We start from the raw sequence: 23,314 nt of genomic DNA, 5'->3' as shown, positions 1-23,314 counted from the left end.
AGACACAGATCACTGATCCTAGACCAGTCCTTGGTGGGTGGAGGGGTACAGAGGGATGGTAAGTTCTGTAGGAAGTGGAGGTGGTCCTCAGTGTGTGAGAGCTGCTCCAGTTCAGTGCTTCTCCTCTGTAGCTCAGTGATTTCCTGCTCCAGCTCTTTAATGAGCCCTTCAGCCTGCCTCTCTGCTGCTTTCTGCTTCTCTTCAATCACCTCAATGAGCTCAGTCTGGCTTCTCTCAATGGAGCAAACCAGAGCAGTGAAGACCTGTACACTGTCTGATATCTCCCTCAATGCATCTTTCTGACTCAGATCTACTGAATGTTTGATCTCCTGAACCTTCTTCAGTCTCTCCTGGATCATCTGCTGTACTTCTGCATCAGTCTTCCCAAGTTCAGCCATCTCTCCATACTCTTCCTCTAGAGGGACAGTGTCATGAGTCATGTGGTCTGTTTTCAAGCACAAGACACAAACACATGTCTGGTCAGTCCTACAGAACAGCTCCAGAAGTATCTCGTGCTTCTTACACATCCTGTCTTCCAGGTTCTCCACAGGGTTGATCAGCTTGTGTCTCTTTAAGGCTGGGACTCTCTGATGAGGCTCCAGGTGAGTTTCACAGTAAGAGGTCTGACACACCAGACAGGACTTCAGGACCTTGAGCTTCATCTCAGTGCAGAAGTCACAGGACACTTCTCCAGGCTTGGCAGGGGACTCATCTTTACCTCTGACTCTCATCTTCCTAAAAATTCTCTACAATCTCTCTGAACGTTGTGTTGACAAAGCTCAGGTTCTCTATAGAACTTATCCTTACATAAACTGGTACAGGTCACTGGTATCCCAGCATCCTCTGATACAGGCCTTGCAGAAGTTGTGTCCACATGGAATAGAGACAGGCTCAGTGAACACATCCAGGGGGAAATATGGGAGAAATATCAACTAATCCTCTAAAAAAGTCCTCTAGAAGTTAAACCAAATACACATGTTCAAAATATAAGAAAACAGGAAAAGCCATGTTCACTTGATCTTGTCCAGGTAAACAGAGTGCGTCTGTTGATGTTGACTCTGTTCTTATTGCCCTTAGATTAATTAGAGAACCACAGGAATAAAAGTTTAGGAAGTTTAGTTTGGTGTCTGATATAGAAGCATCTCCACTTTACTTTTACTTCAGCATAGTAACGTCAACAGCCCCCTCTCTGCCTGCCTGTCTGCTTGTGGCTGCTCTCAAAAGGAACATACAGGTAACTGCCAAAATAAAAGGAAACACTTGAGTAAATGAGGGATACAAAGTATATTGAAAGCAGGTGCTTCCACACATCACATCTGCAATGGGTCACATATAAAAATGCTGGTCAGGCCCAGTTGCACATTATTTTGGCTACCATGGCTAGAAGAGGAGATCTCAGTGACTTTGAAAGAGGGTTGATTGTTAGGGCATGTTTGAAAGGAGCGTCAGTGATGAAGACACTTTATTTAGTTTCATGTAATGTAAGACAATCTGATGAGCTGAGTCGGAGGTCAAAGGGGGCTGAACATCCTGATTTACATGAGTCATTTAGCAGATGCTCTTACCCAGAGAGACTTACACTAGTGAGTGCATACATTTTTGTACTGGTCCCCAGTGGAAATCGATCCCACAACCCTGGGGTTGCAAACATCATGCTCTACCAGCTGAGCCACACAACCATTTAGCCTTTCAATTATCCTCATTAGAAATAGCGACTGAACAAGATGTGTTTTAGAGGCGTGCTTTGGGTGTCTCTTGTGTATATGTTTGTGTTTGCGTGTGTGTTCGAACGTGGGAAGTGTTTGTACTTTCACACTGCCGAAACAGTACACAGCTAGTCACTCACCGTTTTAGATAGCTTGAAACGGTCTAACAAGGTCTTGTGTCTGGAAGTAGCCTGGACTGGCAAGCAAGCAAGCTTTCACAGATTACATTGCCTTGAGAAAGGATTCAAACCCCTTGACTTATTCCACATTGTTGTTACACAACCCAAATTAAAATGGATTAAATATTTCTCTCACCCATCTACACACAATACCCCATAATGTCAAAGTGAAAACATGTTTTTAGAAAATGTAGCGAATTTAAAAAAAATGAAATATAGAAATATCTAATTTACATGAGAATTCACACCCGAGTAAATACTTTGTAGAAGCACCTTTGGTGGCGATCACAGCTGTGAGTCTTTATGGGTAAGTCTCCAAGAGCTTTGCCAACTGGATTGTACAATATTTGACCATTATTCTTTGTACATTTATTCAAGCTCTGTCAAGTTGATTGTTGATCATTGCTAGACAGCCATTTTCAAGTATTACCATAGATTTTCAAGCCAATTTAAGTCAAAACTGTGACTAAGCCACTCAAGAACATTCAATGTCAGCTTGCTGAGCAACCCGTGTAGATTTGGCCTTGTGATTTAGGTTATTGTTCTGCTGAAAAGGTTAATTTCTCTGTGCTTATAGCTAAATTCCATTTATTTTTTAAACCTAAAACACTCCATAGTTCTTGCCGATGACAAGCATACCCATAGCATGATGCAGCCACCACCATGCTTGAAAATATGAAGAGTGGTACTCAGTGATGTGTTGTATTAGCCCCAAACAAAACACTTTGTATTCAGTACAAAAAGGAAAAAAATGATTTATGTTTTGGAATATTTTTATTCTGTACAGGCTTCCTTTTCACTCTGTCATTTAGGTTAGTATTGTTGAGTAACTTCAATGTTGTTGATCCATCCTCAGTTCTCTCAAATCACAAACACTAAACTCAAACTGTTTTATAACCACCATTGGTCTCATGGTGAAATCCCTGAGCAGTTTTCTTCCTCTTCGACAACTGAGTTAGACAGGATGCCTGTATCTTTGTAATGACCAGTAGCGGTGCGTGGGTAAAATCCCTGGGGAAGCCAAGCCATAAAAAAGTAATATTACAACCTTTGTGTTGTGATAATTGCATTGTTTGCACTATAACCTGTTAGTTCACATCCCTTGCCACCGTGATATATAGGCCTAAGGCTGAGACAATAAGAAGACACAGTGGCAGAATAAATTCAACCACACCTTTATTTCATCACAAAATCAGAGAGCAACCAAAAGCAAATTGCATATAACAAACAGTTAGGTACATGACCTACAGCATTGCACAAGCAAGTTAATGTTTCCAATATTTCCGCACCACTAAACTATTGATTTAGAACCAGAGAATTACCGCAAGTTGCAAAGAAAACAGGAGCTGCCTCCACCATTTCAACAAATAACTTATGATTAGTATAATACAATGTTTTTTTTATTTAACCAGGTAGGCCAGTTGAGAATAAGTTCTCATTTACAACTGCGACCTGGCCAAGATCAAGCAAAGCAGTGCGACAAGAGGTAGGTAGTTAGATGGGCTATTTATAGATGGGCTGTGTACAGCTGCAGCGATCGGTAAGCTGCTCAGATAGCTGATGCTTGAAGTTAGTGAGGGAGATATAAGTCTCCAACTTCAGTGATTTTTGCAATTCGTTCCAGTCATTGGCAGCAGAGAACTGGAAGGAAAGGCGGCCAATTGAGGTGTTGGCTTTGGGGACGACCAGTGAGATATACCTGCTGTAGTGCGTGCTACGGGTGGGTGTTGTTATGGTGACCAGTGAGCTGAGATAAGGTCGGAGCTTTATCTAGCAAAGACTTATAGATGACCTGGAGCCAGTGGGTATGGCGATGAATATGTAGCGAGGGCCAGCCGACGAGAGCATACAAGGTTGCAGTTCTGGGTGGTATATGGGGCTTTGGTGACAAAACAGATGGCACTGTGATAGCAAACTGGATGCAGTCTGAGTAGAGTGTTGGAGGCTATTTTGTAAATGACATCGCCGAAGTTGAGGATCGGTAGGATAGTCAGCTTTACAAGGGTATGTTAGGCAGCGTGAGTGAAGGAGGCTTTGTTGCAAAATAGGAAGCCGATTCTAGATTTAATTTTGGATTGGAGATGCTTAATATGAGTCTGTAAGGAGAGTTTGCAGTCTAGCCAGACTCCTAGGTATTTGTAGTTGGCCACATATTCTAAGTCAGAACCGTCCAGAGTAGTGATGCTAATCTGGCGTGCGGGTAGCGATCGGTTGAAGAGCATGCATTTAGTTTTACTAGCGTTTAAGACCAGTTGGAGGCCATGGAAGGAGTGTTGTATGGCATTGAAATGCGTTTGAAGGTTTGCTAACACAGTGTCCAAAGAAGGGCCAGATATATACAGAATTGTGTCGTCTGCGTAGAGGTGGATCAAGGAATCATGCGCAGCAAGAGCGACATCATTGATATATACAGAAAAAAAGAGTCAGCCCGAGAATTGAACCCTGTGGTACCCCCATAGAGACTGCCAGAGGTCCAGACAACAAGCCCTCCGATTTGACACACTGAACTCTGTCTGAGAAGTAGTTGGTGATCAAGGCGAGGCAGTTATTTGAGAAACTAAGTCTGTTGAGTCTCCCGATAAGAATACGGTGATTGACAGAGTCGAAAGCCTTGGCCAGGTCGACGAAGACGGCTGCACAGTACTGTCTTTTATCGATGGCAGCTATGATATCGTTTAGTGCCATGAGTGTGGCTGAGGTGCACCCGTGACCAGCTCGGAAACAGGATTGCACAGTGGAGAAAGTACGGTGGGATTTGAAATGGTCAGTGATCTGTTTGTTAACTTGGCTTTGAAGATTTTAGAAAGGCAGGGCAGGATGGATATACAGTGGGGCAAAAAAGTATTTAGTCAGCCACCAATTGTGCAAGTTCTCCCACTTGAAAATTACAGGCCTCATCTTTTTATCATAGGTACACTTCAACTATGACAGAGAAAATGAGAAAAAAAATCCAGAAAATCACATTGTAGGATTTTTAATGAATTTATTTGCAAATTATGGTGGAAAATAAGTATTTGGTCAATAAAAGTTTCTCAATACAATAGGCTTTGTTACTTTGGTCCCAGCTCTCTGCAGGTCATTCACTAGGTCCCCCCGTGTGGTTCTGGGATTTTTGCTCACCGTTCTTGTGATCATTTTGACCCCACGGGGTGAGATCTTGTGTGGGGCCCCAGATCGAGGGAGATTATCAGTGGTCTTGTATGTCTTCCATTTCCTAATAATTGCTCCCACAGTTGATTTCTTCAAACCAAGCTGCTTACCTATCGTAGATTCAGTCTTCCTAGCCTGGTCTTGGTCTACAATTTTGTTTCTGGTGTCTTTGACAGCTCTTTGGTTGTGGACAGGTGTCTTTTATATTGATAACAAGTTCAAACAGGTTCCATTAATACAGGTAACGAGTGGAGGACAGAGGAGCCTCTTAAAGAAGAAGTTACAGGTCTGTGAGAGCCAGAAATCGTGCTTGTTTGTAGGTGACCAAATACTTATTTTCCACCATAATTTGCAAATAAATTCATTAAAAATCCTACAAATGTGATTTTCTGGATTTTCTTTCTCATTTTGTCCGTCATAGTTGAAGTGTACCTATGATGAAAATTACAGGCCTCTCTCATATTTTTAAGTGGGAGAATTTGCACAATTGGTGGCTGACTAAATACTTTTTTTGCCCCACTGTAAGTCTAACAGTTTGGGTCTAGAGTGTCACCCCCTTTGAAGAGGGGGATAACCGCGGCAGCTTTCCAATCTTTAGGAATCTCGGACGATACGAAAGGGAGGTTGAACAGGCTAGTAATAGGGGTTGCAACAATGGCGGCGGATCATTTTAAAAAGAGATTGTCTAGCCCAGCTGATTTGTACAGGTCCAGGTTTTGCAGCTCTTTCAGAACATCTGCTATCTAAAGGCCTGCGTTTGACAGTGATGAGGGGTGGTCGTTTGACCTCGGACCCATAACGGTTGCAGGCAATGAGGCAGTGATTGCTGAGATCCTGATTGAAAACAGCAGAGGTGTATTTGGAGGGCAAGTTGGTCAGGATAATATCTATGAGGGAGGGGCATCTAGCTTAGATTGTAGGACGGCCGGGGAGTTTAGGTCACCTAACAGAATGAAGTCTGAAGATAGATGGGGGGGCAATCAATTCACATATGGTGTCCAGGTCACAGCTGGGAGCTGAGGGGGATCTACAACAGGCGGCAACAGTGAGAGACATTTCTGGAGAGATTCATTTTTAAAATTATAAGCTAAAATTAGCTAAAATAAGAAACAACGACAAATGAAATACAACAAAAACAATTTAGCCCAACGAAGCTGGAAGTGGCTGTCCATGGTGTGGCTAAATATGATGTGGCTGTCCATGGTTCTGATTTCTGTATGTACAGTTGAAGTTGGAAGTTTACATACACCTCAGCCAAATACATTTAAACTCAGTTTCACAATTCCTGACATTTAATCCTTGTAAAAATTCCCTGTCTTAGGTCAGTTAGGATCACCACCTTATTTTAAGAATGTGAAATGTCAAAATAATAGTAGAGAGAATCATTTATTTCAGCTTTTATATCTTTCATCACATTCCCAGTGGGTCAGAAGTTCACATATACTAACTGAGTGTTTGCACAAGCTTCCCACAATAGGTTGGGTGAATTTTAGCCCATTCCTCCTGACAGAACTGGTGTAACTGAGACAGGTTTGTAGGCCTCTTTGCTCGCACACACTTTTTCAGTTCTGCCCACAAATTTTCTACGGAATTGAGGTCAGGGCTTTGTGATTTTGCACAACTTTGGAAGTATGCTTAGGGTCATTGTCCATTTGGAAGACCCATTTGCAACCAAGCTTTAACTTCCTGACTGATGTCTTGAAATGTTTCTTAAATATATCTACTTAATTTCCCTGCCTCATGATGCCATCTATTTTGTGAAGTGCACCAGTCCCTCCTGCAGCAAAGCACCCCCACAACATGATGCTGCCACGCCCATGCTTCACGGCTGGGATGGTTCTTTGGCTTGCAAGCCTCCCCCTTTTTCCTCCAAACATAACGATGGTCATTATGGTCAAACAGTTCTATTTTTGTTTCTTCAGACCAGTGGACATTTCTCCAAAAAGTACGATCTTTGTCCCCATGTGCAGTTGCAAACCGTAGTCTGGCTTTTTTATGGCAGTTTTGGAGCAGTGGCTTCTTCCTTGTTGTCGATATAGGACTATATTTACTGTGGATATAGATACTTTCGTACCTGTTTCCTCCAGAATCTTCACAAGGCCCTTTGCTGCTGTTCTGGGATTGATTTGCACTTTTCGCACCAAAGTACGTTCATCCCTAGGAGACAGAACGCGTCTCCTTCCTGAGCGGTATGATGGCTGTGTGGTCCCATGGTGTTTATACTTGCGTACTATTGTTTGTGATGAACTGTTGTTTATTGATGAACGTGGTACCTTCAGGCATTTGGAAATTGCTCCCAAGGATGAACCAGACTTGTGGAGGTGAACAATTATTTTATTTTCTGAGGTCCTGGCTGATTTCTTTTGATTTTCCCATGATGTCAAGCAAAGAGGCACTGAGTTTGAAGGTAGGCCTTGAAATACATCCACAGGTACACCTCCAATGTACTCAAATGATGTCAATTAGCCTATCAGAAGCTTCTAAAGCCATGACATCATTTTCTGGAATTTTCCAAGCTGTTTAAAAGGCACAGTCAACTTAGTGTATGTAAACTTCTGACCCACTGGAATTGTGATACAGTGAATTATAAATGAAATAATCTATCTGCAAACAATTGTTGGAAAAATTACTTGTGTTATGCACAAAGTAGATGTCCTAACCGACTTGCCAAATCTACAGTTTGTTAACAAGAAATTTGTGGAGTGGTTGAAAAACGTGTTTTAATGACTCCAACCTAAGTGTATGTAAACTTCCGACTTATATATCTCAAACTTCCATCCTCGCAGGCCAGGGGCACAATGTATGAATTTATTAATTATGAATTCAACACAGAGAGACTCAATTATTTTGTGTTATTTTTATTGGTACATTTTTTTGGGAAGCCTGGCTTCCCTTGGTGTACATGAGTACACACCACTGGTGACCTGGTGTAGTGATACTCCATCCAAATCCTAACTAATAACTTCACCATGCTGAAAGGAAATCAGTATCTGCTTCTTTTTTTCTTCTTCTACCAACAGGTGCCCTTCATTGTGAAGCATTGAAAAACGTCCCTGGTCTTTGTGGTTGAATCTGCATTTTGAAATGAACTACTCGATTGAGGAACCATAATGCTAATTCTATGTGTGGGGTACAGAGACGGGGAAGTGATTACATTTTTTTTTATGTTAACCACTATTATTGAACAACGAATCCATGCAACTTATTATGCGATTTGATAAGCACATTTTTACTCCTGAACTTATTTGGACTTTCCATAACAAGAATTTGAATTCCAATTTGACATTATGGGGTACTGTGTGTAGGCCAGTGACACAACATCTACATTTAATCCATTTTAAATTTAACACAAAATGTAGAAAAGCCATGGTGAAAAATACTTTGAAGGAACTGCATATACTTTTTGTTATTAGGCCTACATGTACATTGACATTATTTGCAGTTGTCACTATGACAATGAACACACCCTGAAAGCACCGAATGGGCTGGTGTTACCACCTTACTTTCCTCGAGTGTGGATGCTCACCAGCGTTTTATACGGTGCATTCGGAAAGTATTCAGACCCCGTGACGTTTTCCACATTGTTACTTTACAGACTTATTCTAAAATGGATTAAAATAAACTATTTCCTCAGCAATCTACACACAATACCCCATAATGACAAAGCAAAAACAGGTTTAAAAATTTGAGCAAATCAATTACAAATAAAAAACAGAAATACCTTATTCACATAAGTATTCCAGTCCATTCGGTGCTTTCAGGGTGTGTTTGGAGTGGCAGGTAGACTAGTGGTTAGAGCATTGGACTAGAGCGTTGCAAGATCGAATCCCAGAGCTGACAAGGTAAAAATCTGTCGCTCTGCCCCTGAACAAGGCAGTTAACCCACTGTTCAGACCCTTTGCTATTGAGCTCAGGCTATTGAGCTCAGGTGCATCATGTTTCTATTAATCCTCCTTGAGATGTTTCTACAATTTGAGTCCACCTGTGGTAAATTCAATTGATTGGACATGATTTGGAAAGGCACACAGCTGTCTATATAAAGTCCCAGAGTTGACAATGCATGTCAGAGCAAAAACAAAGACATGAGGTCCAAGGAATTGTCCGTAGAGCTCCGAGACAGGACTGTGTCAAGGCACAGATCTGGGGAAGGGTACCATAAAATGTCTGCTGAATTGAAGGGCCACAAGAACAGAGTGGCCTCCATCATTCTTAAATGGAAGAAGTTTGGAACCACCAAGACTCTTCCTAGGGCTGGCCTCCCGGCCAAACTGAGCAATCGGTAGAGAAGGGCCTGAGGGTCTCACTGACAGAGTTCCTCTGGGGAGATGGGAGAACCTTCCAGAAGGACAACCATCACTGCAGCACCACCAATCAGGCCTTTATGGTAGAGTGACCAGGTGGAAGCTACTCCTCAGTAAAAGGCACATGAAAGCCCACTTGGAGTTTGCTAAAAGACACCTAAAGACTCTCCGACCATGAGAAACAAGATTCTCTGGTCTGATGAAACCAAAATTGAACTCTTTGGCCTGAATGCCAAGTGTCACGTCTGGAGGAAACCTGGCACCATCCCTACAGTGAAGCATGGTGGTGGCAGCATCAGCGGCAGGGACTGGGAGACTAGTTAGGATTGAGGGAAAGATGAACGGAACAAAGTACAGAGAGATCCTTGATGAAAACCTGCTCCAGAGCCTGAACTTGAACCCTGTGCAGCTGTGCAGCGACACTCCCCATCCAACCTGACAGAGATTGAGAGGACCTGCAGAGAAGAATGGGAGAAACTCCCTAAATACAGATGTGCCAAGCTTGTAGCGTCATACCAACAAAGTACTGAGTAAAGGGTCTGAATACTTACGTAAAAGTTATATTTCAGTTTTGTATTTGTAATACATTTGCAAAATGTATGGGGTATTGTGTGTAGATTGAGGAGGGGAAAAAAAACTATTTAATCCATTTAGGAATAAGGCTGTAACATAAAAAATATGGAAAAAGTCAAGGGGTCTGAATACTTTCCGAATGCAATGTAAATTAGTCTATAGTTATCATTATTGGCTTAGTTGATGGCCCTTAACTCAGACACAACTAACGTTACTACAACCAAACTAATAGGCCTAGCTAATGTTAGCGAACGTGAATTAAATAAATATGACATAACACTTATACTTGTTCAGGCCTACTTGAGTTTTATGCTCTAAATTGACTCCTTAAAATAATTTACTCTGGCAAGTTTGTCACCCACCGAGGTGGGAAGTGAGCAGAAGTCGAAGCCTTCACTTCCATTGTTAGGCTGTGCCCATAGCAACGTTTGAAAATTAGGTGTATAGTTGCAACACCCTCCTTTGGGAAGCATGCCTATGCACCTTCTTTCAAGTCCCCTCCCAGGACTACCAGGGCAAACCTCTCCCTTTTGAACAAAGGCATCTCTGACACAAGCAGTAAAGACATACAAAGCAATGCGAGGACTTACCACTAGCACAATCAGAGACCACAACCCCAGACCAAGAATCAAGTTCCCCTGATTCAAGCTACTTTAAAGGATTCATATAAATATCATTGAGAGAAAGAGAGAATTCCTCATTGTCCCCTGTGAAAGAGGGAGGCTATGGCATTACATGTAAATATGGGGGGGGGGAAAACCCTAGAAACCCTTTTCTATAAGCATATTATTAGGGAATTATTTATTACAACTTTTTAGAAGTGGGGATATGTTTACTGCTTTGATTTTTCATAACAATGAGAGAGACTAGATATCATTAAGGAGTATAAGGACATAGACAACCATTTGTGACATTCATATGACACTGCAGTCTCCAAAGAATGCCCATCAACTATGCTTTAAGGATAAACTCAGTCTGTCATTGACAGGAGAGATGATCAGAGGGGCAGAGTTTTTACCACCATCATTAAGACATGGATTGAAGAATGGATATAGTTTCTCAGTGAAGGTGCAGCCAGTGAAAGAGTAGATATGAGACCTGGCCTCCACATCATAAAAGGAGACCTGACCCTCCTCATAATCCACAAACACCCCCACCTTCTGGGGCTTCTCGCTCAGGGAAAGCAAGACACTGGGTTTAGCACGAACGTTGTATTCTCCATTCCTCAGGCGCAGAGTCCAGTATCCATTCTCAGCGCTCACTGTGATATCCCCCTTCCTGTTGATGGACTCTCTGACCACTCCTAAATCCCACTTAGTCTTTCCCTTAACCATCACCTCATAGTAAAATCTCCCTGAGGACAAGTCCTCCTTTCCCAATACACAGACAAAATAATTGAACCTCTCTGGGTAGTCTGGGAGATGTTGTTTTGTATCTCCATGTTTCACCCTTTTCCCATCCTCAGACATGATGAGACCATGATGTGCTGTATCAGGGTCCAGAGTCACATCTACTGCATACTGCTGAATCCTCTTCAACTCAGCATCACACAACATCTTCACTTCACTTAAAATAGTCTCCTCCACTTGAGACACAGCTCTCCTCACAGTCCCCACACACATATCACTGTGAACACTGATTCTAGACCAGTCCTTGGTGGGTGGAGGGGTGCAGAGGGATGGACAGCTCTGTAGGAGGTGGAGGTGGTCCTCAGTGTGTGAGAGCTGCTCCAGCTCAGTGCTTCTCCTCTTTAGCTCAGTGATTTCCTGCTCCAGCTCTTTAATGAGCCCTTCAGCCTGCCTCTCTGCTGCTTTCTGCTTCTCTTCAATCACCTCAATGAGCTCAGTCTGGCTTCTCTCAATGGAGCGAACCAGAGCAGTGAAGACCTGTACACTGTCTGATATCTCCCTCTCTGCATCTTTCTGACTCAGATCTACTGAATGTTTGATCTCCTGAACCTTCTTCAGTCTCTCCTGGATCATCTGCTGCACTTCTGTCTCAGTCTTCCCCAGTTGAGCCTTCCTCTCTCCATACGCTTCCTCTAGAGGGACAGTGTCATGAGTCTTGTGGTCTGTCTCAGTACAGAATTGACACACACAAGTCTGGTCACTCCTACAGAACAGCTCTAGAGGTCTCTCGTGCTTCTTACACATCCTTTCTTCCAGGTTCTCCACAGGGTTGATCAGCTTGTGTCTCTTTAAGGCTGGGACTCTCTGATGAGGCTCCAGGTGAGTCTCACAGTAAGAGGTCTGACACACCAGACAGGACTTCAGGGCCTTGAGCTTCATCTCAGTGCAGAAGTCACAGGACACTTCTCCAGGCTTGGCAGGGGACTCATCTTTACCTCCGACTCTCATCTTCTTAAAATTCTCTACAATCTCTCTGAACGTTGTGTTGACACGAAGCACAGGTTCTCTGTAGAAAATCTCCTTACATAATGGACACTGGCACAGGTCACTGGTATCCCAGTATCCCCTGATACAGGCCTTGCAGAAGTTGTGTCCACATGGAATAGAGACTGGCTCAGTGAACACATCCAGACAGATAGAGCACAGGAACTGCTCTTCAGACAGGAGACTGCTGGAGGTGGTCATATCTAGACAGAGACCAAAGGTGAAACCATAAAGCATTTCCTGGACTCAGTTGGCTCTCTATATTAAAAATAACCAACTCAATAATGGATTCAGAGTTGTCAAGCAAGCCAGACATTAATTCTAACCAATCTTCTGTATGTAAATATTTGAAAAAAAAAGGTACCAGCCCGTTTTACTACTTAATTGTGAAAAAGACCTTTACCAATATTTAACAAGTCATCGTGCTACGGTATGAGGTTTATGTTACTACTTCATTGTGAAAAAGACCTTTACCAAAGGCAGACATATTTAACAAGTCATCATGCTACGTACGGTATGAGGTTTATCTTACTACTTGTCCAGGTAAACGTTTTTTTTAAACTCACCTGTGTTGATGTTGACTGTTATTAAGATTCCTAGATTAATAAGGCGCTCAGAGACAGAACGCAACGTAGTTGTGTAGCAAGACTTCTGACGAGGAGTAGGGCTTCAGTGCCTGATACAAGTCTCTTCACTTTACTTTCACTTCAGCAAAGTGTGGTTTGCTTATTGCTTCTCTTAAAGGTACAGAGCGAACATATTTACACGCGGCTGAACACTCTAAAACAGTGCTTCCCAACCCTTTCTGGTTACTGTACCACCAACTGAATTATGCTCTGCCCAGAGTACCTCTGAAGTAGCACCTCATGTGCATTTTACCGGTAGGCCTATGGTGTCTGGAGTATGCTCAAGCACCCCCTGTGGATAGGCCAAGTATCCCCAGGTGTCCTAGTTCCCCTGGTTTGGAACCACTGCTCTAAAACAACTACGGCCTGCTCTTCTCAATCTGTTAATACTGTAATAATGTTATCATATACCCTCCTGCTCATAGTATGTAGTAGAAATGGCAACTAACATATGTCTTCCTTCCTATAAAGACCAGTGAGTAAGCATTGACACCCAGACTATCAAAGCTAAGTTGTATGGAACCAAGACTCCCAGGATGGCAGTTAGGCCTTGCTGTGTACAACAATCCACCAGGTGTGCGTTTGCCGAGAGCAAACGCGCACCTAGAAAATACCACACATTCCTGATAATATAAGCACCAATTCACATTCTGAGCCTTTGCTTCCATAATCGATCCTAATGCCATCAAAGTGGTAAAACACACACAAGTCAGACTTCCTCAGGGATAAAATCAGAGCTCTAGGAATGCTTAGGATACACACATTTCTACATTTACATTCTACATTTACAGACGCTCTTATCAGAGAAATCTACAGGAGCAATTAGGGTTAAGTACCTTGCTCAAGGGCACGTCGACAGATTTTTCACCTAGTCGTGCTAGGGGATTCAAACCAGCGACGTTTCGGTTACTGGCCCAATGCTCTTAACCGCTAGGCAATCTGCCGCACCTGATTTCCCTTCAAATGTCACTTAGTAAGGAGCACTCTCATCTCAAGTTGACGTTCATCATGCGTGTGGTTCATTTATGTTTAAGCGTTTTGAAAGCAGAGTGAAAAAGGGTCTCTGAACGAAGCTCGCTTTTGATAGTGTCACAATAATAGTGACACTAATAATAATGTCTCGCAAAATAACAGCTTTTAATAGAAAGTCATGTCAGCCAGTGAATTCTCAAGCTCAGATGAAGGTCACAGTTGGAAAAAGAACTTGCAGACTATGGGTAGTTTGCAAAGGAACTACCCACTACCACCCCATCACACACACACACCACTGACCTGTAAGAGGGCGGCAGCCAGGTAGACGGTCATGAAGATAGGCGTCAGGGTGGTGTGGCCGCTCTTCATCAGGTGGATGGTGTACAGGAAGATCAGGTGACCCGGGAGCACCAAAAGGAGCAGCACCTGGGCCGAACGGTGATTGGCTCCTGAGAGAGAGGAGACGAGAGGAGTTGGAACTGTGCAACTGAGTCTAACAATAGAACAGATGCTAAGACGGTTTCTAACCTGTGTATCTGTCAGCGTAAACACTGACTAGGGAGATAATTATGGGGTAGACCTTCTGCAGCACCTACAATTTATGTCTTAAAATCACAGCGAGAGGGACTTGAAGAGGGGGAGAACTATCTCTAGGTTAAGCAATCTGTCCTGCAGGATGCCCTGTTTAAAACAGATCACATTTCCACAGTTTAAGTATTGGTTAGGTGCTTTACCTGTGCCACAGAAGGTGCGGCAGGGGTAGTAGCAGCCCTTGGCTTCCTCTGGTACCTCCCCAGGAGCACTGTGGAAGTGCAGGTGAGTGGAGATACGGCTAGACTGGATGGCTACCAGGTTCCCCCCAATACCTGGAGAACAGACAGAACAGGCAGGCTTAGGGCTGGAGCTGACTGGAGGCAGCTGAGTATAGAACGGAAGTGAGGGTTAGAGAGAAATGCGAGGACTCAGATTTGTATCCTTCCCTAAACAGGTGATGCCTTCCAGTCACAGATCTGAGGTAACCCAACCTCTCCCTCCAAAGAGCAGGGACGGACTGTAGTTTCTGTCATATTACTTTCACATATCAAGTCCTTCCAGATCAATTAGGACAGAGGGAAGGGTGTGAGTTCTGGTTTGGAATGCAGCCTGGCTGTTTTGCATCTCAGTACATTGCTCAACACGTCAGCCTGGCTTTCTCAACCAGAAGGAGCATGAGACAGCAGTGATGCATCACCACAGTCTGAGACATAATGAATACATATTACTGTGTGGGATAACTGCATTACAGAGGGAGAGAGAGAGAGAGAGGAGGGGAAAATGGGAGAGGTGGGGATAGACAGACAGGGAAAGTAGGGGGACAGAGATAAAAAGGAGAAATGGGGGACAAAGACTGAGTGCACCCCATCTAATTCTGCTCAGCTTCCTCATATAGATTGTCATTTGTATCAAGCATAAGAACATTGAAAACAGCAGGACAAGGCAATTTATATCCACACACACAGTCAGTCAGGTGACTCAGAGTAGTCTAGCCACGCAGCACAGGAAATGTAGAAACACTCACAGCTTCCAGGTGGGCAGACCAGACAACCACTCCAACCCAAAATAGTGTATGAGACAGACAACACTGACAGAAAGTAGAGGAGGAGATGAGAGAGGCTGTGGTCAATGAGACAGACAACACTGACAGAAAGTAGAGGAGGAGATGAGAGAGGCTGTGGTCGCTGAGACAGAAAGGGACAGAAAGAGAATTTGGGGTTGTGTTTTGGAGAGGGGCATATTTTGGGGTAGCTGGGCTTATCTCCCCTCCTGTGCTTGTTATCCTGATCAGGCGGGCCTAAATGAGGACAGACACCTCTGCTGCCCAGAGATTATGGCCACTTAATCCAATCTTTGCTGCCTCTCCGTCTCTCCACTGACATTTAACTTCTCCATGTTGCGGCTAAATAGAACTCCCCACCCTCCTCACGCCTCTCTCCCCACAATCGTATCCCTTTCCACCCTCTTCATCACACTCCTCCCTGCCTAATCACCCCCCCCCCCCCTTCTCATTCCACCACATCCCTCACTTTCATTGCACCCCTCATCCATTTCCAGTCCACCACTCAATCCCTCTCCTCCCTCCCCTCCAGAGGTCTGGGGAGTGTGGTGGTTCCACCTCAGCAGGGGGGCTAGCTGCTGTAATTTGGGTCACTGGGTCTCACGGCGGGAGAGGAGGGGTGGGTTGAGGGTAGACCACAGGGGGTCCCGACTCCCACTATCTCCCGCCCCATCGGAGTAGCTCTAGGACAACAGACTGTCTGCCTGCCTCTCCACATCTCATCTCCATTTTCCTTTCTCCCATTCCAGTCTCCCATCCCTCTCCTTTCCCAGCTTCACTCATCTCTCTTCTTATATTCGGTCTCTAGTTTAGAAGACAGGATCTGTGCATGTTCAGAGTGAAAGCATCAAAGGCTCAGTCTATTCATCTCCTCCTCCCTATAAGATAGTAACCACTATGTGTTGTAAATCACAGATAGTTACAGGGTTGGTGATGAAACCTCCCTTTTACAGCCCCAGAATCATTTGTCTGTGTGGTCCCCTTACACACCCTGACACAAACACACACACCATGACACACACACACACACACACACACACCCTGACACACACCCTGACACACACACACACACACACTTCCCAGATCACCCAGCCATTTCCTGATTTGTTGACATCTCAGCAGTAACATCGATTAGAGGCACACAGTCGTCTTCCATCGAGTTAAATGTCTCTCATTAACAATGTTTAATTAAAAGCTGATTTCTGGTTGTCAAAATGCCAGCAACAGCCTTGGCAACGGTCCCCCGGTAAGGATGGGAGGAGGGTGACAGTAGCAGTGATATAGAGACAGACGTCTGTGTTTAGTCCCTTACTCACTATTTTTCTAACTAAGTTTGAATGTAAATTCAGTCACATTGTAAACCCGCACAGTGCGTCAGTCACATTGTAAACCCGCACAGTGCGTCAGTCACATTGTAAACCCGCACAGTGCGTCAGTCACATTGTAAACCCGCACAGTGCGACAGTCGCATTGTAAACCCGCACAGTGCGTCAGTCGCATTGTAAACCCGCACAGTGCGTCAGTCGCATTGTAAACCCTCACAGTGCGTCAGTCGCATTGTAAACCCGCACAGTGCGTCAGTCGCATTGTAAACCCTCACAGTGCGTCAGTCGCATTGTAAACCCACACAGTGCGTCAGTCGCATTGTAAACCCGCACGGTGCGTCAGTCGCATTGTAAACCCGCACGGTGCGTCAGTCGCATTGTAAACCCGCACGGTGCGTCAGACGCATTGTAAACCCGCACGGTGCGTCAGTCGCATTGTAAACCCGCACGGTGCGTCAGTCACATTGTAAACCCGCACGGTGCGTCAGTCACATTGTAAACCCGTACGGTGCGTCAGTCGCATTGTAAACCCGCACGGTGCGTCAGTCGCATTGTAAACCCGCACGGTGTGTCAGTCACATTGTAAACCCGCACGGTGCGTCAGTCGCATTGTAAACCCGCACAGTGCGTCAGTCACATTGCAAACCCGCACGGTGCGTCAGTCACATTGTAAACCCGCACGGTGCGTCAGTCACATTGTAAACCCGCACGGTGCGTCAGTCACATTGTAAACCCTCACGGTGCGTCAGTCGCATTGTAAACCCACACGGTGCGTCAGTCGCATTGTAAACCCGCACGGTGCGTCAGTCGCATTGTAAACCCGCACGGTGCGTCAGTCACATTGTAAACCCGCACGGTGCGTCAGTCACATTGTAAACCCGCACGGTGCGTCAGTCACATTGTAAACCCGCACGGTGCGTCAGTCACATTGTAAACCCGCACGGTGCGTCAGTCACATTGTAAACCCGCACGGTGCGTCAGTCACATTGTAAACCCGCACGGTGCGTCAGTCACATTGTAAACCCGCACGGTGCGTCAGTCACATTGTAAACCCGCACGGTGCGTCAGTCACATTGTAAACCCGCACGGTGCGTCAGTCACATTGTAAACCCGCACGGTGCGTCAGTCACATTGTAAACCCGTACGGTGCGTCAGTCACATTGTAAACCCGCACGGTGCGTCAGTCACATTGTAAACCCGCACGGTGCGTCAGTCACATTGTAAACCCGCACGGTGCGTCAGTCACATTGTAAACCCGCACGGTGTGTCAGTCACATTGTAAACCCGCACGGTGCGTCAGTCACATTGTAAACCCGCAGTGTGTCAGTCACATTGTAAACCCGCACAGTGTCTAATCAGTCAGTGATATTGCGTCTCACCATTAATGACAGGGGTGTACACCACGATGCCAGCCAGGTTCGGGTCAGACACTGTTTTGTCCAAGATGAGACCTCCGATACTGCAGAGCACAGAACATTCACACATTAAATGGTGCTATTATTCTGATCACGTGAATGTGCAATAGTCTGTTGCTACTTCTCTGACAGTGAGCGAGTGCATCCACACACACACACACACACACACACACACACCTGCTGATGACCATGGCAGTGATGACAGGCTCCCAGCCGGAGTAGAGCAGGGTGCGGCTGGCCGGGTGTTTGGAGGAGATCACCATCCACACTGGAGTCAGAGAAAGGAAGAAGGCACACACCAGGGAAGACGCGTACGGGTGAGAGTCTACAGAGACAGAGAGCGAGAGAGACAAATCAAAAGGAATTCATCACATGCTCCGAATACAACTGGTGCAGACTTTTACAGTGAAAATCTTGCTTAAGAACATTTCCCAACGATGCAGAACTAACACAAAAGGAAAAAAAATACATGAGACAAGATCGAATAGAGCTATACACAAGAATAGAGCTATACACAAGAATAGAGCTATACACAAGAATAGAGCTATGCACAAGAATAGAGCGATACACAAGAATAGAGCTATGCACAAGAATAGAGCTATGCACAAGAATAGAGCTATACACAAGAATAGAGCTATACACAAGAATAGAGCGATACACAAGAATAGAGCGATACACAAGAATAGAGCTATGCACAAGAATAGAGCTATGCACAAGAATAGAGCTATACACAAGAAGAGCTATACACAAGAATATAGCTATACACAAGAATAGAGCTATGCACAAGAATAGAGCTATGCACAAGAATAGAGCTATACACAAGAATAGAGCTATGCACAAGAATAGAGCTATGCACAAGAATAGAGCTATACACAAGAATAGAGCTATACACAAGAATAGAGCTATACACAAGAATAGAGCTATGCACAAGAATAGAGCTATACACAAGAATAGAGCTATGCACAAGAATAGAGCTATGCACAAGAATAGAGCTATGCACAAGAATAGAGCTATGCACAAGAATAGAGCTATGCACAAGAATAGAGCTATGCACAAGAATAGAGCTATGCACAAGAATAGAGCTATGCACAAGAATAGAGCTATGCACAAGAATAGAGCTATGCACAAGAATAGAGCTATGCACAAGAATAGAGCTATGCACAAGAATAGAGCTATACACAAGAATAGAGCTATGCACAAGAATAGAGCTATGCACAAGAATAGAGCTATGCACAAGAATAGAGCTATGCACAAGAATAGAGCTATGCACAAGAATAGAGCTATGCACAAGAATAGAGCTATGCACAAGAATAGAGCTATGCACAAGAATAGAGCTATGCACAAGAATAGAGCTACGTACAAGAATAGAGCTACGTACAAGAATAGAGCTTCGTACAAGATTGGAGCTACGTACAATAGAGCTACGTACAAGAATAGAGCTACGTACAAGAATAGAGCGATACACAAGAATAGAGCGATACACAAGAATAGAGCTATGCACAAGAATAGAGCGATACACAAGAATAGAGCTATGCACAAGAATAGAGCTATACACAAGAATAGAGCTATACACAAGAATAGAGCTATACACAAGAATAGAGCTATACACAAGAATAGAGCTATACACAAGAATAGAGCTATACACAAGAATAGAGCTATACACAAGAATAGAGCTATACACAAGAATAGAGCTACACACAAGAATAGAGCTACGTACAAGAATAGAGCTACGTATAAGAATAGAGCTACGTACAAGAATAGAGCTACGTACAAGAATAGAGCTACGTACAAGAATAGAGCGATACACAAGAATAGAGCTATACACAAGAATAGAGCTACGTACAAGAATAGAGCTATACACAAGAATAGAGCTACACACAAGAATAGAGCTATATACAGGGAGTACCAAATCAATGTGCAGTGGTAGATATGTACACAAAGGCAGACAGAGAGAGGCAGAGAGAGAGAGGCAGAGAGGAAAGGGGAGAATTAAAAACAGATATAATCCCCAGAGTGAAACAACTGGTGGGAGTTACAACAACAAAACAACAAACACAATTTATCAGCTTCAGCTTCATGAGGATTGACAGAGCAGGGGGGAGATAGTCTCTCCTCTCCCCAGGAAAGACAGCATGACACAGAGCAGGGGGGAGATACCGTCTCTCCCCTCCCCAGGAAAGACAGCATGACACAGAGCAGGGGGGAGATGCTGTCTCTCCTCTCCCCAGGAAAGACAGCATGACACAGAGCAGGGGGGAGATACCGTCTCTCCCCTCCCCAGGAAAGACAGCATGACACAGAGCAGGGGGGAGATGCTGTCTCTCCTCTCCCCAGGAAAGACAGCATGACATAGAGCAGGGGGGAGATACCGTCTCTCCCCTCCCCAGGAAAGACAGCATGACACAGAGCAGGGGGAGATGCTGTCTCTCCTCTCCCCAGGAAAGACAGCATGACACAGAGCAGGGGGGAGATACTGTCTCTCCTCTCCCCAGGAAAGACAGCATGACACAGAGTAGGGGGGAGATACTGTCTCTCCCCTCCCCAGGAAAGACAGCATGACACAGAGCAGGGGGGAGATGCTGTCTCTCCTCTCCCCAGGAAAGACAGCATGACACCGAGCAAGAAAACAACAGAGATTCATAACAAACAAGGAGAAGTACTATATTTGTATGACTCAGATGTCCTGTAGCTACTGTACTAACTTTAAAGACCTGAGAAACAGATCCTCACTCACTAGCAAGACACTATCTTTGGAGGGGTCTACTTTATACTGAAACTTGCATGGGTTTACAACTCTAATGATTATTACAGCTCTAAATCAGAGTGATGTTGGAGAATAGAGAAGGGGAAAACACCTGCTTAGTGCCTAGTAGTGAGATATGTAACTCCATCATCCCCTTCTCCTTACCAGATGTTTGTCTCACCATGATCCCATTCCACACACTTAACGGCCCTCATCATCAACCCCCTGAAGACATAGATATAAAACCCAGAGAAGGGAGCTCCATGTAGTCACAGTGGGTAGAATTGGGTAATAGTCCCAGTCATGATGACACAGGTATACCCACCAGTCCCTGGGTTTAGACTTGACTCGGTGTCACTGTGGTTCACCATTCCCTCACCACGTTTCAGATTTAGGTCTTAAAATAAATGTTTGCAGTAGCAAACCGTGGCCCAAATATATATATATATATTTGGGATAGAGTCTCCTGGATATCTCTGTACACCATCAGGTTAAAATGATTCACTTTAGCTATGAGTAAACTGCACATTAGTCCAATTAGGCAGAACCCTGCGGACGGGACGGACACGGCTGGCCCTTACAACAGAGACACTGTCCTCTGTGGTAACATCCCAAATGGCACCCTATTCTCTACGTAGTGCACTACTTTTGACCAGGGCCCATAGGGAATAGAGTGTGATTTGGAACACAACCTGTCCTACACCACCAGGCAAGGCCAGACAGATTTACTGAGCTGGTATGAAAATATGAACAACTCTTGTATTAAATTATCTCAGATGTATTACTGTAGCCTTTCATAGTTCTGGAGTCTGGTCTGGTGATGAATTCTTGTTTCATAGCGCACAGACACGTCAAGGTTAGTAAAATACACTTTCCAAGGGAAACGCTTGCTGGTCCACTGTATTGGGTAATGTAACACGAGGAAGCGTGTGAGAGGCTGGGCATGGCATATATTAAATATGGACTATGGAGTGGGAGATGGAGAGAGGGAAAGCGAGGGAGAGAAAGATATGGTCTGTTCTGACACAAAAAAATAACAGCGTAAGAGTGCCATCTAGTGGTTGAACAATGCAGTCTGATTCCAAATGGACCATTTCTTTACACTGTTGGACAGATATATTATTCACCATTTTTCAAGAGGAAATAAAACAAACAGAGGAAGGATGAAGTGAAGGATTGTGAACTCAATATAGAGGGTCAAAAAATAATTGACTGCTTGTGTGTCTTATTTCCATCTGGAAGTATCTAGTCCAAACCCTCCTCCTCTCACCCAGGCAGTTGTAGAGTCCCTGGCTGATCCAGGCCAGGATGGCCAGGGTGATGAGGTCACCGAAGCTGGCGGCGATGGGCGTAGCCACGTTGTCGGGGTTGATGCCCGTCTTCTTGGATCCCACGATCACTCCCACCATGATGAAGCCTGGGATTCAGATGGTACAGAGGTCAGGGCGACACGCCTGCATATACCTCAACCTTCCATGTGTGTGTTTATTACGAATACACTGCTCAAAAAAATGAAGGGAACACTTAAACAACACAATGTAACACCAAGTCAATCACACTTCTGTGAAATCAAACTGTCCACTTAGGAAGCAACACTGAATGACAATACATTTCACATGCGGTTGTGCAAATGGAATAGACAACAGTTGGAAAGCACTGCCAGAGCGGAGGAGCACTGCCAGAGCCCTGCAAAATGACCTCCAGCAGGCCACAAATGTGCATGTGTCTGCTCAAACAGTCAGAAACAGACTCCATGAGGGTGGTATGAGGGCCCGACGTCCACAGGTGGGGGTTGTGCTTACAGCCCAACACTGTGCAGGATGTTTGACATTTGCCATTGAACACCAAGATTGGCAAATTCGCCACTGGCGCCCTGTGCTCTTCACAGATGAAAGCAGGTTCACACTGAGCACATGTGACAGACGTGACAGTCTGGAGACGCCGTGGAGAACGTTCTGCTGCCTGCAACATCCTCCAGCATGAACGGTTTGGCGGTGGGTCAGTCATGGTGTGGGATGGCATTTCTTTGGGGGGCTGCACAGCCCTCCATGTGCTCGCCAGAGGTAGCCTGACTGCCATTAGGTACTGAGATGAGATCCTCAGACCATATGCTGGTGCGGTTGGTCCTGGGTTCCTCCTAATGCAAGACAATGCTAGACCTCATGTGGCTGGAGTGTGTCAGCAGTTCCTGCAAGAGAACTGGCATTGATTGATGCTATGGACTGGCCCACCCGTTCCCCAGACCTGAATCCAATTGAGCACATGTGTGACATCATGTCTCGCTCCATCCACCAACACCACGTTGCACCACAGACTGTCCAGGAGTTGGCGGATGCT

At 44.7% G+C, this 23,314-nt stretch overlaps 2 protein-coding genes across 5 annotated transcripts in view; both read right to left on the bottom strand.

The window, feature by feature from the left end:
- Positions 1-23,314, bottom strand: part of LOC110490759 (solute carrier family 41 member 2) — a 44,843-nt gene that overhangs the window by 11,404 nt on the left and 10,125 nt on the right. For 2 of the 3 annotated variants that reach the window (XM_036944727.1, XM_036944726.1), the window contains exons 6-10: positions 22,248-22,394; positions 18,412-18,559; positions 18,199-18,278; positions 14,635-14,766; positions 14,201-14,349 (exon numbers count right to left, since the gene is read on the bottom strand). In XM_036944727.1, coding sequence (XP_036800622.1) covers positions 14,201-14,349; positions 14,635-14,766; positions 18,199-18,278; positions 18,412-18,559; positions 22,248-22,394 — 656 coding nt within the window. Of the gene's footprint in view, positions 1-12,373; positions 12,506-14,200; positions 14,350-14,634; positions 14,767-18,198; positions 18,279-18,411; positions 18,560-22,247; positions 22,395-23,314 lie in introns of those variants that run through there. The other variant, XM_036944728.1, reaches the window with a different exon arrangement.
- On the bottom strand, positions 10,198-14,328 carry LOC110490366 (E3 ubiquitin-protein ligase TRIM39-like). 2 transcript variants are annotated; one of them, XM_036944729.1, is made up of 2 exons: positions 14,201-14,328; positions 10,198-12,505 (listed from the first exon to the last, which is right to left on the bottom strand). In XM_036944729.1, the coding sequence occupies exon 2, from the start codon at positions 12,501-12,503 to the stop codon at positions 10,857-10,859; it is 1,647 nt and encodes a 548-aa protein (XP_036800624.1). In that variant the 5' UTR covers positions 12,504-12,505; positions 14,201-14,328; the 3' UTR covers positions 10,198-10,856. The 2 variants fall into 2 exon arrangements, with proteins under 2 accessions (XP_036800624.1, XP_021419390.2); XM_021563715.2 differs by lacking the exon at positions 14,201-14,328 and adding an exon at positions 12,869-13,443.

Source organism: Oncorhynchus mykiss, chromosome 15 (assembly GCF_013265735.2).
Source record: "Oncorhynchus mykiss isolate Arlee chromosome 15, USDA_OmykA_1.1, whole genome shotgun sequence".
In the NCBI taxonomy this organism is placed as follows: domain Eukaryota; kingdom Metazoa; phylum Chordata; class Actinopteri; order Salmoniformes; family Salmonidae; genus Oncorhynchus; species Oncorhynchus mykiss.
The sequence above is the reverse complement of the archived record's forward strand: the minus strand, read 5'-3'. Positions and strand labels throughout refer to the sequence as shown.